The sequence below is a fragment of the Pseudocercospora fijiensis genome, assembly GCF_000340215.1.
Source record: "Pseudocercospora fijiensis CIRAD86 unplaced genomic scaffold MYCFIscaffold_2, whole genome shotgun sequence".
Taxonomy (NCBI): Eukaryota; Fungi; Ascomycota; class Dothideomycetes; order Mycosphaerellales; family Mycosphaerellaceae; genus Pseudocercospora; species Pseudocercospora fijiensis.
Genome location: NW_006921533.1, coordinates 2061392 through 2077914, shown reverse-complemented (window position 1 = coordinate 2077914; position 16523 = coordinate 2061392). Strand labels below are relative to the sequence as shown.

Below are 16523 nucleotides of genomic sequence, written 5' to 3'. Positions count from 1 at the left end.
CACCACCGCTTTCTGCGCGCCGTTTCCCATCAGACGCCGCGCCGCAATTCGATTCGTTGAGGCGGACGTGTCGGTCCGTTGTGATGCGAGATGACGGCTGACTGAGCTCCAGTCCCAGCTTCCCCAGAAAAGTTGAACCCCACCGCATTCATCATCCTCACCACCTTGGCCTGGTACCGACTCCCACCGAGCTGGACCTGGACCTGCAACGACCAGCAGAATAAGTACAAGCGGCTTGCCGTTGTGTTCCTCGCTTTGCACCGAATGAACCTTGAGCGGCACTTTCCCTCGTCCTTCCTCTTCCTTCGTCCTCACTTCCTGACACTCCATTAGCCATCCTCAACATGGCCTCTCAATTGAACGAGACGGCACCCGACAGTGTAATGGTAGGCGCCAATGGTCACGTCAAGAACGATGGCACAGGTGAGTCTCTGAGAGCTTGCTCACGACTCTTCTTAACACGTCTTAGGCATCGTCCAGCTAGACCCATGGCTCGAACCATACTCCGCGGCTCTGCGCTCGCGTTTCTCGAAAACCCAAAACTGGATCAAGACGATCGAGAAGCACGAAGGCGGCCTCGAGAAGTTCTCGCGTGGCTACGAGAAATTCGGCTTCAATGTCGCATCAGATAACACCATCACCTACCGGGAATGGGCACCATTTGCCCTGCGAGCCTACCTGATCGGCGACTTCAATGGGTGGAACAGAGATAGTCATGAGATGAAGAAGGACCCGTTTGGTGTTTGGGAAATTCATCTGCCGCCTGTTGATGGCCAGCCTGCCATTCCACACGACAGCAAGATCAAGATCAGTTTGGTTGTGCCAAACGACGGCCAGAGACAAGAGAGGTTGCCAGCATGGATAACGCGAGTCACCCAAGATCTATCGGTGTCGCCTATGTATGATGCCCGATTTTGGAACCCGCCTCAGAAGTATCAGTGGAAGCACCCACGTCCACCAAAGCCCAAGAGTGCACGCATTTACGAAGCTCACGTCGGTATCTCTAGTCCAGAACCACGGGTTGCTACGTACAAGGAGTTCACTCGCGATACTCTGCCACACATTCGAGATCTTGGATACAACACCATCCAGCTCATGGCCATTATGGAACATGCCTACTATGCTTCATTTGGCTACCAGATCAACTCGTTCTTCGCCGCATCTTCTCGCTATGGCCATCCAGATGATCTCAAGGAGCTGATCGATACTGCCCATGGCATGGGAATTACCGTATTGCTGGACGTCGTTCACTCGCATGCCAGCAAGAACGTTCTCGACGGCCTCAACATGTTCGACAATAGCGATCATCTATACTTCCACGAGGGTGCTCGTGGACGGCATGAGCTGTGGGATTCACGGCTCTTTAACTACGGGCACCACGAAGTCCTCCGCTTTCTGCTTTCCAATCTCCGCTTCTGGATCGAGGAGTACCAATTTGACGGCTTCCGCTTCGACGGTGTGACGAGCATGCTCTATAAGCATCACGGCATCGGTACGGGCTTCAGCGGAGGATATCACGAATACTTCGGCCCTAGTGTAGACGAAGAAGGAGTTGTATACCTCATGCTCGCCAACGAGATGCTCCACAATATTTATCCAGATTGCATCACCATTGCCGAAGATGTGAGCGGTATGCCAGGATTGTGCGTCAAGTTGAGTCTGGGTGGGATAGGATTCGACTACAGACTTGCTATGGCCGTGCCGGATTTGTACATCAAGTGGCTGAAGGAGAAACAAGATATCGATTGGGATATGGGAGCTCTCTGCTTCACTCTCACAAACCGAAGACATGGCGAGAAGACCATTGCATACGCGGAGAGTCACGACCAAGCGCTGGTTGGTGACAAGACGCTCCTTTTCTGGCTCTGCGATGCCGAAATGTACACCAACATGTCGGAGCTTTCGGAGTTCACGCCGGTCATCGAGCGAGGAATGGCACTGCACAAGATGATCAGACTCATAACGCATGGTCTCGGAGGCGAAGCATACCTCAACTTCGAAGGCAACGAATTCGGACATCCAGAGTGGCTCGACTTCCCGCGAGAAGGCAACAATAACAGCTTCCACTACGCGAGGAGACAGTTCAACCTTATCAAGGACGACCTGCTGCGGTACAGATTCTTGAACGAATTCGACAAGGCAATGCAATGGACGGAGGAGAAGTATGGCTGGCTGCACTCGCCACAAGCATACATCAGCTTGAAGAACGAAAACGACAAGGTAATCGTCTTCGAGCGGGCTGGTCTACTGTGGATCTTCAACTTCCATCCTTCAAGCTCCTTCACGGACTATCGCGTTGGCGTTGAGCACGCTGGCACGTACCGCATTGTACTGAACACCGATGACCCAGCATTCCGTGGCCTCGGTCGTGTTCAGAAGGATTCGAGATTCTTCACCACCGACTTCGCATGGAACAACCGCAAGAACTTCCTGCAGGTGTACATCCCAACGAGATCGGCATTGGTGCTCGCTCTCGAAGAGACACTCGATCCAAACTGGAAGTCGAATGTGTCCCTTGAGTATTAGATGATCAGTGAATGAGGCAGTCATACATGATAAACGCATCAGTGATCGACTGGATCAGGCTTGGCGTTGGGAGGAGCTTACAACATGTATAGTAGAGATGCATTGAACAGCTGGCAGACAGAAACGAGAAAGCATCATAGCCAAAGGCGAAATATTGGAGGGGGCAGTGACAATCAGGTAATGGAGTCAAATACCGCGCAAGAGCCTGAAAAGGCTGAAATGAGTATAGCGACTGCATGACATTCGTAACACCAAGGAGCCGGCCCGGGCGACCAGAGCAGGCCGAAAGCTTATTTTCACCAAGAGCACGCTGCAAAGGGAAAGTCATTGCGGTAAGTGCTTGGCACCACGACTCGATTCTTGGGAAATAAATGCTCCAGACACGGCGATAGGGTCAGGATACAGGAAGTGGTGCCTTCGCCCCACCACGTCAAGTTGCGCATGGGTTTCGGCGTAGGCGATAGGTAGGCCTGCCCGATGTGGCAGTCAGAGGCGGACAGCGCTAGTTCTACAGTTTTTCCCTGGAAGCTCGCCCTGCATCGACCCCTCTCCTCTCACTGCAGACCGACCGTTGACTTGTCACTGCTGTACCCTCACGAGTCACCAGGCAGTCATCGCTCCCCCGCCCTGGCAGCAACTCTCTCACACACCATGGCGTCCTTCTTAAGGACCGCTGCACGTTTGCAGCCCGCCATCCGATCTTCAATCCGACCGGCGACTCTCGCGCGACGAACCATGGCCTCTCAATCACCCACACACAGCGCCAGCGCCAGCGCTGCAGCTGCTGTCAAGTCTGCATTCAAGGACCAGTCGTACCTTCCAGATGAGCCGACCGGCCCAAGCATCAAAACAGAAATTCCGGGCCCAAAGTCGAAAGAGGCGATCGCGGAACTCGATAAGGTGTTCGATACTCGATCGCTGAACATGATGGTGAACTACCAGAACAGCTTCGGCAACTATATCGCAGACGTCGATGGAAACGTCCTGCTCGACGTCTATGCTCAAATTGCTTCCATCCCAGTGGGATACAGCAACCCCGCCTTGCTCGCCGCCGCTACAAGTCCGGAGATGGCCTCGGCCATTATCAACAGACCAGCATTGGGCAACTTCCCACAACATGATTGGGCTCACATCCTCAAGTCTGGCATTCTTCGTGTCGCGCCACCAGGTTGCGACCAAGTCTTCACAGCTCAGGCCGGATCTGATGCCAATGAGCTTGCTTACAAGGCTGCTTTCATGTGGAAGCGTCGCCAGCAGCGCGGTGGTCCACATGTCGAGTTCACGCCCGAGGAGATAAACTCCTCCATGAACAACCAATCTCCAGGTTCTCCGAACATGTCCATTCTATCCTTCAAGACTGGTTTTCACGGCCGTCTCTTCGCTTCTCTCTCCACCACTCGCTCCAAGCCAATTCACAAGCTCGACATTCCAGCATTTGACTGGCCACAAGCTCCGTTCCCAGCTCTCAAGTACCCACTCGAGCAACACGCCGAGGAGAACGCCAAGGAGGAGGCACGCTGTCTCGCTGAGGCCGAGGAGCTCATCACCACCTACCACATACCTCCGGCCGCAATCATCATCGAGCCGATTCAGTCTGAGGGTGGCGACAACCATGCCAGCCCAGCATTCTTCAACGGCCTGCGACAGATTACGAGAAAACACAATGTCCTCATGATTGTCGACGAAGTCCAGACGGGTGTGGGTGCGACTGGCAAGTTCTGGGCTCACGAGCACTGGAATCTGCAAGACCCACCGGACATGGTCACATTCTCAAAGAAGGCACAGACTGCCGGATACTACTTCGGCAACAACGACTTGCGACCAAACAAGCCATACCGCCAATTCAACACCTGGATGGGTGACCCAGCTCGCGCCATCCTTTTCCGTGCTATCATCGATGAGATTGAGCGTCTGAATCTCGTCCAAAACACTGCCGAGACTGGCGACTACCTCTTCGCTGGTCTTGAGAACCTTGCCAAGAAATACCCAGCAGAGATACAAAACCTCCGTGGCAAGGGCCAAGGCACATTCATTGCCTGGGACTCGCCACGCCGTGATGAGGTTCTTAAGAAGGCTAAGGGTGTTGGTATCAACATCGGTGGCTCTGGAGAGCGCGCGGTGCGACTAAGGCCTATGCTGATCTTCCAGAAAAAGCATGCTGACATCCTGCTGGGCGGTCTTGAGAAGATCTTTCAGCCGTAAGGAGGTGATTGGGAGGTCACCTAATGATGATTATGATGAGCGTTTGGTTGTAATTGAGCGAAACCATAAAAGTCACGAGCACGGTGCTCAGACTCTGCTGCGAGGCAAGGCGTTCAATGGGTATGGACGTCTGATTCCTACGACGGACTGTGTTCAAATCAATGAAAAGCCCTTTGAGCGTTCAGCCTGAACAATGCATCATCCACAGTCGTTTCACATTTCTGCTTTTACACGTGATGAATGCCACGAATCCTTCCCGCCAACCCGCATTGCTTGCAAACTCTGCTTAATCAAGCGCTCGCATTTCTGTCCTCAGGGTTTATAGATGACTGTTGGCCTCGATGTTTCCTATCATGGTGTAGTGGGAGACATCCAAAAATGGAGCGCAGTGGTGCTGAGAGCTATGCATATAAGGAGGACAGATCGGATCCACTCTCCCTTTATTGGCAGCGCAGCTGCCAATCTAGACACCGCGGCCACCGCCCGCGAAAATCTAAGTTGTCCGCCAAGACCGAAATGATTGGCTGAGAAATTTCGCAGAAGTAATATACAATCAAAGATTGAAGGGAAATTTGACTTACCCCGGATTTCAGCGTAGAACGTCAATCGAAACATTAAAGTTGATATAGAATTTGACTTACCCCGGATTTTAGCGTAGAATATCAATCGAAACAAATATTAAAGGGAAATTTAACTTGCCCCGGATTTTAGCGTAGGTATTAGCTAGTGTTAGCTCGGACTATTAGCTAGTGCTAGCTAGTATTAAAATCTAAGTTGTCCGCTAATACCGAAATAATTAGTACCGTAGCTACTAATCTAGATACCGCGCCTACTGCCCGTAAAAATCTAAGTTATCCGCTAAGACCGAAATAATTAGCTAAGAATTTTAGTAGAAGTAATATTTAATTAAAGATTAAAGGGAAGTTTAACTTATCCCGGATTTTAGCGTAGAACGTAAATCGAAAGCGCTTAACGAACCCCGGATATAAGCGTAATACGCTAATAAAAATTTAGTAGGAGCTTAACGTATACTAAAGACCTAGATATAGCTATATCCTATTAAATGCGAAGCCTATCGACTAGTATAAAGGTCCTTATAGCGAAAATATTAGTAAGACTACTAATACTTAGTCTAATAGTACTACTAATTTTAATAAAGCTATTAGTAGAGCTACTAGTAACTTTAGACTATTAGACTATTAGTAGGGCTACTTGTTACAGTTCGAAACGTGGTTTTGAAGTGTGTTAATTCACATTATATCTATCTAGCTACGGAGGAAGCATACCTATAGTAGGCGGCTAGTAGTAGCCGCTAGGTAACCCTTTCCTCCTAGCTTCGTAACAAAATCCCCCGGTCGCTAGGGCTACTTGTTGTAGTTCGAAACGTGGTTTTGAAGTATATTAATTTGTATTATGTCTATCTAGCTATAGAGGAAGTATACCTATAGTAGGCGGCTAGTAGTAGCCGCTAGGTAACCCTTTCCTCCTAGCTTTGTAATAAAATCCCCTAGTCGCGAAATGTCCGCGACTACGTAGACTATATAATAGACTAATAATGCTATCGTATTCTCGTATACTAACTATACTTAATAGACTAACTATCGTCTACTACTAAGTCTCTATCTAGGTTTTAATAACTTGCGCGTTACGCGTCGCCTACTCGGCTATAATCGAGTAGTTTTAGGTTACTAATTCTAAGCCTTTAGCCGCTGCCTAGCGCTCTAGGAATCTAATAGCATTCTTCCTATATAGGACGTGTAGGGCGTTAAAGGCGGTAGCGATAAATATACTAATATAGGCACGGTCTTTCTCTTTTCCTAACTAGATTAATCTAGCGAGCTCGGCTATAATGTCCGTAAGGGAGTCGTAGGTAAGTCTAGTAGCCTAGTCCTATAGCAATTCCTATATCGCCCGAATCGCGGCTTTCTCGGAATTAGCTTTAGTATTAGAGCGTTAGATCGCGTCTATCGCCTATAGTAGACGAAGGGTAGACTATTCTATATCTTCCTTAACTGTACCGTCCGTATTCTAGAAATAGGACAGTTCTAGCACGCAGTTAATAACGTCCTCTATATCGGCAAGCTTTCCGTTCTATTCTTCTAAATTCTCGTTATCCTAGTCGATAGTATCTTTAGTATAGGCTACAATATCGTCGCAAATTTCCTCGGAAAGGACGTTATAGGCTTAGAGGAATTTCTTTGCGATAGATATAGCGTAGTCGTATAAGGCTCTCTCGTCTTCTAATAACTACTCGCGAGACTCCCTATCCTTAACGTAATTCTATTCCTTTGTTGCCGCTACGACTATATAGGCGAGGACTCCTACGAATATTTGTAACTCTTCTAGCTCGCTTCCTAGCTACTATTTCCTAGTAAGCTCTACTAGGGCGATCTAGACGAATAAGCTACTCTAGCCTTTATCGCGAAGGATATCGATAGGGAGTTAGGATTTGCTCTTATCTATATTAGCGATAGACAAAGGGTTAGTAGTAATAGCGGTACCCTTATCGGCGATAGCGGCGCCGGAGGTAGCGGCGGTAGCTATAGGGTTAGCGACTATAGTAGCGCTAGGGATACTAGCCGTAGGGATAACGACTATAGTAGCGCTAGGGGTACTAGCTTTGCCTCCGTCTAAGCTATCTAGTCCTACTAAGATTCTTATACTCGCTATCTTACGGGGGTCGGATTAAGGTATAGCGGGCATCTCCTTAGTAGATATAATATAGCCGCGCCTATTAGGGACGCCTACCTAACCGGCGTTGTCCTTAAGTTCCCTACCTAGGAAGCGGATTAACTACTTAGCTTACTTATCGTACTTATAGTATCCGATATAAAGGATTTTTCTAGTTTTGTCGTTAATATATAGGAGAATAACTGCCTATATCTAGTACCGCAATACCGCCGCCTTTAGTAGTATAGGAACTACCGCTATTAGGAAATCGTCTATTAGGGCTAGGAGGTCGGTCTAACCGACTTCGACTGCTTCCTTAATCTATTATAGGGAATAGCTAAGTATATATACCGACTAGTCGCCGAAAATCTTTATATCTACGGCTCTCTCGGATACGGGAATATCCCGAAGATATTCCTCCTAGGGAAAGGCTTCGTTATTCTTTAATCCTGCTATAAACGATCGTATCTTCTTAGCTAGCTCCGTAGCATCGAAGTAGGCGTTAAAGTAGTTATAGTTAAACTTCCTCGCTATCTCCGCGATATAGTTTAGATACTATTACTACTCTTAGTTAGGGAACATTGCGATAATTACGTATCCTACCTCTATTATAAGTTCTATTATGCTCGCTACGCGACGAACGAAATCTATTTCCTAGGTCTTAGATAGACGTAGACCGTCGCCGTAGAGGGTTCGGCCGCTATAAGCCTTACGTAAAACGTCGAATAGGCGTATAAATCTATAGCGCCCGAATAGAAGCCGGAACGTTAGATCTATAAAGAGGCCCCTTAGAGCAATACCGCTATCTCCTAGCGTAGGCGGGTCGCGCGCGTCGATCGGAGGATCCGCGGTACTTGTCTTAGCCTTCTTAGCTAATTTTCGCTTGCTAGAGGCTTTGCTAGTACCTAACTATTCTAGCTAGGTAGATAGAGGGTCCTACGTAGTAGTCTACGTAGCCTCGTTTTTAGCGGCGGCAATCCGCTTTGCCTTCGCGTACGGAGATTTAGCTACTATAGTCGTAGTTGCTATTATAGATTTTAGCTTCTTTAGAGTCGGCGCCTCGTCGGCGGTAGGTGCTTTGCGCTTCTTAGGCTAAGTTTCTTTAGTAGCCGCTAGTAGTTTGCGCTTAGCCGCTTTTGCTTCTACTTTAGCGGCCTTTATAGCGGCCTCGCTAGCTTTCTTCTCCTTACGGTGCTTCTGCTCGATAGCGTCTAATGTCTTTAATACCTTAGCTTTAAGCTTCTCCTTTTCCTTTATATATAAAGGGAAGGGTAGTGTCTCTAGCCGTACGCCTCCCTCGGTTGTTATCTTTCGGGATTTTAGCTTATAGTAGGTTAGGGGAATATCCTAGAAGATAAGGCTCTTAGTAGCCGGTGCGAGACTAAATATTAAGTCTATTAGCAACGCGCGTAGGCCTAGAGGGAACCGTCCTAGCTATAGCTAGAAATTTTAGATTATGCGGCGGAAATCTTATTCGATATCGCCCTAGACTAACTACTATATCTAATTTTTAGCGAGTTCGGCGATTAGCTATATATACGTAGATCGCTATATTAACAGGAGCTTACCCTTAAGTATAGCGGGCTTCGACTAGTCTAGGGTATCGGGGTACTCCTCGCTAGTCTTATTAAAGATAGCCTTAAGGTACTCTGCGATTCTGCTAGGCTCGCTTTCGGCGTTTAGTAGTAGGCTAATACTATCGGAGAAAAGTCCGATAAAGCAGTTTTTAGCCTCCTTACATGTCTTAAGGTAGGTTTAGCCTTCGGTTGTCTAGTATACTAGGGCGACGTAGGCTAGCGCTATTTCGGATATCTTTTCCTAATAGAGCTCTTTAAAGAGGTCGGCGTATTTCGCGTTTCGGCTATATAAGGGAACCTTATACGTAGGTATCGCGATATCCTCCGGCTTACGTAGCTTATATAGGATAGAGTCGTCGCTACTAAGTATATTATAGTTAATATTATAGACGAGAGGTTCGCCTACTATAGCCTACTTCTACGAACGGGTATCTGCGCTAAACTTTAGGTTCGCTAGGCCTTCTTCGTAATTCTGTATCTATTTTAGGGAATAGAGCTCGCCGGTCTTCTTATAGATTGCTTTAGGCGGTTCGCCGGCTAGGATATGCTTCTAGTTAGTATACTTAATAGATCTATACGCGTTATCGGAGTCGACGAGCGCGTTCTTATATAGGAGTAGGTCGAAATAATAGGGCTAGATAGACGTAAGGTATCGGCGCAATCCTTTAGGTAAGATACTTTAGCTATCGGACGTTCGTATCGCAGCGCGAGCGCCTAAAATAGCGTTCTTCTAGGCGTCTATAGGCTTGTCTTCGTCGGCGTCGAAATTATACTTATCGACGAAGTTCTTTAAATCTGCCTACTCGTAGTAGTTATAGATATCGAGCCCTAGCTCCTTATTACGGCCTTTGAATTTTCTCTTATACTACTTTGCTTACTTAGTCTAAGCCTTCTTAACCTAGTTAAGGCGGGCGGCCTTCTAGTCGTTAGTCTCGGTTTTAATCTATAGAGCCTTAATAAGTAGCTTTACCTTCTAACCCTCTTCTTTAGCCTACTTGCGATAGACTAAGGCTTTACGGTTAATTGCGCCCTCCTTTATAAGCTTTTCTTTTAGAACGTCGAGTTTTTCCCTACCGAAACAGTTATAGGTCTTATAGAATAGCTCGGCGGACTTATCCTAACTATACTATTAGGTGTCGTAGAGATAGGCTCCTTAGGCGCCGATTAAGTCCTAGAATTGTCCGGTAAGAGTACACTCGCTCCTCTATATACTAAAGGCTATCTAGCGCGATACGTAGGCCGGGGCGTCGGGTAAGAAGGGCTCTACGCCGTATAGCCTCTTATTTATCGCAATTTCGTAGAGGAGCGAGCTATTGCGGCCGACTATATTGTTTAGGGTGCGCGCTATCGCTATCGGAATATCTAAAATAGTATTAAGGGGTAGGCCGGCTCTATCGATATAGAGAAATATATCGGAGAAGTTAGGCTTTATATCCGGATAGGGAATTCTTAGAAGTTCGCCTTTCCTAGGCAGTAGTATAGCGTTCTTTATTTTCTCGTCCCTCTTCTTTTTACGCGCTCGCTTAGCGGCTTCTTTTTTATCGACGACTTCGTCGACCTCTTCGTTAGTATAGTTATCGTCTTTAATCGACTAAACGATATCTTCTATTAGGTCGCTAACGTCTCCGTCGTCTTCGCTAGTATAATTATCGTCTTTAGTCGACTAAACGACTTCCTCTATTAGGTCGCCGACGTCTTAGGGCGTACTAGTAGACTTAGACTTGCTTTCTAAGTCTGCGTAGGTATCCTACTCTTACTCCCTAGTCTCTATAGGCTATTCTTATTCCTTAGCATTTCCGGTTATAGACTATCGTTTTTCTCTATTCTTAGTACTAGGCTATTCTTCTTTATCCTTCTTAGTAATAGGCTGCTATTTTTTACTATTTTTAGTAATAGGCTGCTATTTTTTACTATTTTTAGTAATAGGCTGCTATTCTTTATCTTCCTTAGCAATAGGCTACTATTCTTTATCCTCCTTAGTAATAGGCTGCTATTCTTTACTATTTTTAGCAATAGGCTGCTATTCTTTATTATTTTTAGTAATAGGCTACTATTCTTTATCCTCCTTAGTAATAGGCTACTATTCTTTACTATTTTTAGTAATAGGCTGCTGTTCTTTACTATTTTTAGCAATAGGCTGCTATTCTTTACTATTAGTAGACATAGGACGCGGCTGTCCTTATTCTTTACTAGGATTATCGTCGTCGCGCGGCGACGGTAATATATCGAATATGCCGCTCTACTTACGCTAGCGTAGGAGGTTAGGATCGCTTACTATAGATAGCGTAGTAAGCTAGTAGGGCGTAGTCGATATCGAGTGCAGATATTACTAAGATACTTATAGTAGTAACGGCATACCGCCGACTTATAGTATATTATTATATATATAGTAATTGTTATACGAAGGCAGACGGAAAAGGGTTACTTCGTAGTAGGGTCCGAGCTTCTACGCGCTTTTGCGCGACTAACGGTAGCGTATATATACGAACCTTAAAACAAACTTTCGAAGTAAAGCGATAAGCGAGGAAAACGACTTCTAGAATTTACAAGTTCTATATAAGGTAGCCTAGAAGTCTATATCTATCGGTGTTTGAAACCTATATCTAAATCTATAGAGGTAAAGCTAGCGGAAATACTATTAAATTTCCTCTATAGGAGGGAAAACCTATAGCCGGGGGTTAAGGTACCGATTCGCCGTAATAAGCGGGAATTGCAGCGTCGTAAATAAAGATAGTAGAATTCTTCGATAGGCTCCTACCTAGGTATTTAGAGGCGCGGGGGTGTCGCGCTATCGCTGAATTTTATCCTTAGTAAGACGTCGTATCGTCGGAATTAGGGTCCTCTTCTTTATATCCCTTACTTTCTAGTTAGACACGTTAGATAGACCTAAGGTTAGGCCTTCCCTTAGCGTGCTACTAGCGGCTATATCGCAAGTTATCTAGCGGCGATACGTGTCGGAGCTAATTAATTCCGGTCGTAGCGCCACATTGCCTATAGTCGAGTTCTATTCGCTTAAGGTTGTATTTAGTAGAGACGGATCGGTCTGCTATATCCTAGAGGGGCCGCCGATAGACTTATCGTCGCTTTCTTTAATATATACTAGTTTCTTCTGCCCTCTCGGTAGCTAGCGTCGCGTAGGCTACGCCTATCTATTAACGTTCTCGTCGACCTTATCGTCGCTTTCTTTAATATATACTAGTTTCTTCTGCCCTCTCGGTAGCTAGCGTCGCGTAGGCTACGCCTATCTATTAACGTTCCCGTCGACGTTGTTGCCGCTACTACTATCTTAACTAGGTCGTATCGATCTCGTAGCGATATATCTCGGCTTCCTCTATGTTATAGACGGCGTTATTTGATTTACTTGTCTATCCGTAACCTACGAGTCTTCGAATCTTTTAATTAGGTATTCGTTGCCTTCTCGCATTTCGTCTTCTCTAACCTATTTATTTATTATTAGTTGCTCGTCCTTCTACTTTACTAGATATTTAGTCTTTCCCTTTAAGCTACATTTAGCTAAAACGCGTTTAGGAGTTATTATAGGTTGTTTAGACTATAGGTCTATTAGGGCTAGAACGCGGGGATAAGGTCTCGAGAAGGGGTCCTTCGCTAGATTTAGTACGGGCTCGAGCTACGCGATCGATATTACTAGGTAGAACTTAACTAATTTAAGCAGCTCTAATTTATAGGCTAATTTGCCTATCCTTCTCTTAATCTTAAAAGGGCCTATAGCCTAATTACTATATTTGCGATAGCTCTAACTATATACGCGATATCCGTAATATAGCCTAAGTATAGTATAGTCTCCCGGCTCGAAGAATATATACTAATACTTAGTATCGTAGCGGTGCTTTATATCTACTACTGCGAAAGCTATAGATTCCTCGGCTGCGTCCCGAAATTGCTGTCGTAGCGCTATATAATCCTTTAGCTATAGTTCCCGGAGCCCGATAAAGGCGTCGGTATTTAAATTAAACCCGAAAAGCATTTTATCGGGCGAGACGCCGGTACTCGCATTCTTAATACTCCCGAGATAGGATATAAGGGAGGGAAGGACGTCTATCTACTATATATCTAGATTTGCCGTAATAAAATACCGTATAGCGATCTTAACGGTCTAATTTGTGCGCTCGGACTAGCCGTCTATCTATAGATAGTAAGCTATAGAGGCGAGGATTAATATACCTAGTAGCTTTATTATTATAGTAAAGAATTTGGATAGCTATTTAGGATCTCGATCGTAGATAAAGACTTTAGCGACTCGCTAAGATCGCTCTTAGATAGCCGTAAGGTACTAGGCTGCCTAGGTTTCTATAGTCTACTAGTATTTGCCGGGGAGGAGCAAAACCCGTTTAGACTTCTTATAGGTTACTATAAGGAGCGTATTAAAACCTTCGTTAGTAGGTAGGAGTCCTATAATCTAGTCTGCTATTTAGACGTCTATAGGAAGCCTATACTTCGCGTCTATCGGATTAAGTTGCCCGTAGGGCTTATACCGCGTTAGCTAATTCGTCTTATATATATAGCACTAGTCGATATAGCGTTCTAAATGTCAGCGATAGTGCTAGATATAGAAGCTCGCGTTAACGCGATCGAGGGTACGCTAAAAACCCGCGTAATACCGAAGGTTATAGGCTATCTTAAAGATCTTATAAGTAAGGCTAAAAGGAATATATAGACGGGAATAATATAAGGTCGGGTTAATGTAGTAAACTAAGCTATCTTCCCGAAAAAATCTAATCCTATCTAGGTACTTTAGGTCTATCGGGACGTCGTCGGGTTTTTCGAGTATATACTATATACTACGTACGGCGGTGTCTTCTAAAGAGCGTAAAGAGGCTAGCTTCGGGAGATACGCTAGAGGCTAATCCGGGTAGACCGAAGGTGCCCTACCCGTCTCTAGGGCGGCTTTTACCTAGGTCTTAGAGTATGCCTTCTTCCGTCTAGCTTTATAGTTGCGCTTACGCCTCTACCTCCTCTATACTTAGCGATTCGATATCTGCTCGGGTTATACTGCTTAGTCCTAGGTATATACGACTTCGATAGACTTAAGGACTGCTAGTAATCTCCGCTATAGTCGGTCGTCTTAGTATACTTTCCTAAGTCTCGCTTTAAACTCGTCGGAGAGGGATATTACCGTTTCTACGTAGAGAGTAGGTTCCTTTTAAATGCTATAGAAAAAGGCGGGTATTTCGTCGCGACGGTAGTATTCCTATCTATTAGTTTGCGAAAAGAAACATTCGCTATAGTCGATTCTAGATAGGGAGAGGATATTTACTAGGGCCGAAGGTAGAAGAGTAGGGATATTTATTTTAAAATTTAGGAGGTTAAGGCTACGTATACGCGTAGTAGCGGTAGACGTAGGGTCCGGCGATTAGCTCGAGATTTTTATATCGTACGCGCCGTCGCCTTCGAAGGTAGGCTTAAGGTCGTACGTTATTATTAACATTATAGGAATCTCGTCTAAGCCGCTAGTATTAACGTCGTCCCGTTAGAGGGAGAGTACGCTCTATAATCGGGAGAGTATATTAGGGGCGATATAATTACGTCCTAGTCTATAGACAATTTCTAAGCTCGCGAATTAGGAAATATAGATAGCGGCCTAGATTATTCTTCGGTTTAATCCGGCCGTAGACACTGTCGTAGCGATCTAGGTCTTTTTCGCTATCGCCGTTACCGCGCTATAATCGGTAACTACGATAGTCCTTAGTACTACGTCTACTATATAAGACGCCCTTTTAATTACCTAGACGACTCCGAACAATTCGAGCTCGGTTAGCTAGTAGCGCGCCTCGGCACCCGTAAGTATATAACTAGCGAAACCTAAGATCTTTAGTCTATCTCGGGGAAACTGCTTAGACCGCTTTAGCTAGGTAGTACTATCGACGAAATCGGAGACTATATTATCTTTTCGTGTTATAAGGGCGGGTTCCTTATATTCTATTTCTAAGTCTCTATTAACTTAGTAGTATATTACGCCTATCCTAAACTCCTTAGAGGCGTCTACGTCGATATATAAGGTAGACGTAGGGTCGAAGTGCTAGAGAAATCCCTTCCTATCTTCGGACTATATAGATTGTATAGTATCCTAGGCAATGTCTATTTCGCGGGTCTAGTATAGCTTTGCTCCCTATATTTAGGCGCGGCGCCTTCCGCCCTTCGTTTAGGTAGCCTAGTATTCCTTTATTACGGCGATTTTAGCTTACTATAAAGGTAGTATAATTCTACCGAAATATAGAATAGTAGACCTAAGGTAGCCGACTAGACCGAGATAGTATTCTAGCTACTCGGCGTTAATAGGCTTTTCTAGTTCCCGTAGCGCTACGAGTCTATCTACCTAAGTTGCGAATCCCTTCCCGTCTACCGTTCTCCTAAGAATTTAGATAGAGGGGAAACCTAGGTACGCCTTCCCGGGTTCTAGGCAGACTAGGCTAAATCGTAAGTTGTCTATCTTTTTAAATACGCGTTCGAGTAGGGTACGATAAGACTCTAGGTCTACCGACCCTAGGACTATATTATCGATATACCCGTTCGCCGCGTCCCCGAATTCCCGTAGAGTACGGTCGAGTAGCCTTTATACGTATTAAACGCTATTATAATATCCTATCGCCGCGACCTTTAAGTATTCCTATCTACGGGTAGTATTTACTATAAATTTCTAGCGATCTTTCTCGGCTACTACGAATTAATAGAATATAGACCTTGCGTCTATTACCGAGATATATATATAGCTACGTAGCTTAGCGATAATATTATCTTAGAGGGGAAGAGGGTAGGTATCCTTCTACAATATACTATTAAGGCCTCTAATATCGATAACTACGCGTAGTTTACGGTAAGCTAAGCTATCGTCGCGGAATAGCGTCCTCTAGATAACGAATACCGGCTAAGCTAACGGCGAGGGCTTCTCGCTAAAAGCTATCTTACCTTAGGAGTAGAGTTTGTCGAACTGTTTATCGACCTCCGTATTATCCTTCTCTAACATTCGATAAACCTTACTACTAAACTTTTTATCTTCCTATCCCGACTTAAGGGGAAGTTCTAACTATTCGTCCTTTAGCAGGTTAATCGTTGTACCCCTATCTGTCTATAACTATAGGAATTTGTCGGCGATAGACTAAAGGTCTACCGCCGCTTTAGAATCCGGGTTTGCCGCGCAAACCGTTACGCCGGCCGAAGTTTTAAGACTAGCTATCCTAGCGTTAATTAAAATTTTAGTAGTATCGGGCGGCAAGTTAAGGTCTATTAGGTCCGCTTCCTTATTTCTATTAAGTTCGTAGGTCGGTAGTTAAGATTTAGATATCCGCGGGAGTTGCGGGCATACTATAGTTTAATCCGAATTCGCTAAGTTTCCGGCTAGGCTTAAATTAGACTAAAACGCGCTAGCGAGAGTTCGACTAGTAGAGCGAGGAGACTCTCGGTCTATTAGCCTAATCGCCTTATTTTCGCTAAGTCTATTTATCGGTACCTAAGACTATCGGGTCTTAAGCACTTAAGCTTGCGTAACTCTATAAATAGGTTCTGCTACGGCTTTTCTCGTTTTTAAGGATA

At 45.4% G+C, this 16523-nt stretch overlaps 2 protein-coding genes across 2 annotated transcripts; both read left to right on the top strand.

Moving 5' to 3' along the window:
- Positions 1 to 246: 246 nt before the first annotated feature.
- Positions 247 to 3054, top strand: MYCFIDRAFT_88469 (glycoside hydrolase family 13 carbohydrate-binding module family 48 protein). Its single transcript, XM_007925028.1, has 2 exons — positions 247 to 423; positions 470 to 3054. The coding sequence occupies exons 1-2, from the start codon at positions 345 to 347 to the stop codon at positions 2524 to 2526; spliced, it is 2136 nt and encodes a 711-aa protein (XP_007923219.1). The 5' UTR covers positions 247 to 344; the 3' UTR covers positions 2527 to 3054.
- A 40-nt stretch (positions 3055 to 3094) lies between these two features.
- MYCFIDRAFT_181759 (uncharacterized protein) lies at positions 3095 to 4917 on the top strand. Its single transcript, XM_007925027.1, has one exon. The coding sequence runs from the start codon at positions 3262 to 3264 to the stop codon at positions 4726 to 4728; it is 1467 nt and encodes a 488-aa protein (XP_007923218.1). The 5' UTR covers positions 3095 to 3261; the 3' UTR covers positions 4729 to 4917.
- The last annotated feature ends 11606 nt before the right edge of the window (positions 4918 to 16523 follow it).

What these genes read in the sequence shown, in the direction of transcription:
- MYCFIDRAFT_181759 (XM_007925027.1), top strand. Translation starts at nt 3,262, where the DNA reads ATGGCCTCTCAATCACCCACACACAGCGCCAGCGCCAGCGCTGCAGCT.
- MYCFIDRAFT_88469 (XM_007925028.1), top strand. Translation starts at nt 345, where the DNA reads ATGGCCTCTCAATTGAACGAGACGGCACCCGACAGTGTAATGGTAGGC. An exon ending in CGTCAAGAACGATGGCACAG is followed by an intron (nt 424 to 469) that starts GTGAGTCTCTGA and finishes AACACGTCTTAG; the next exon opens with GCATCGTCCAGCTAGACCCA.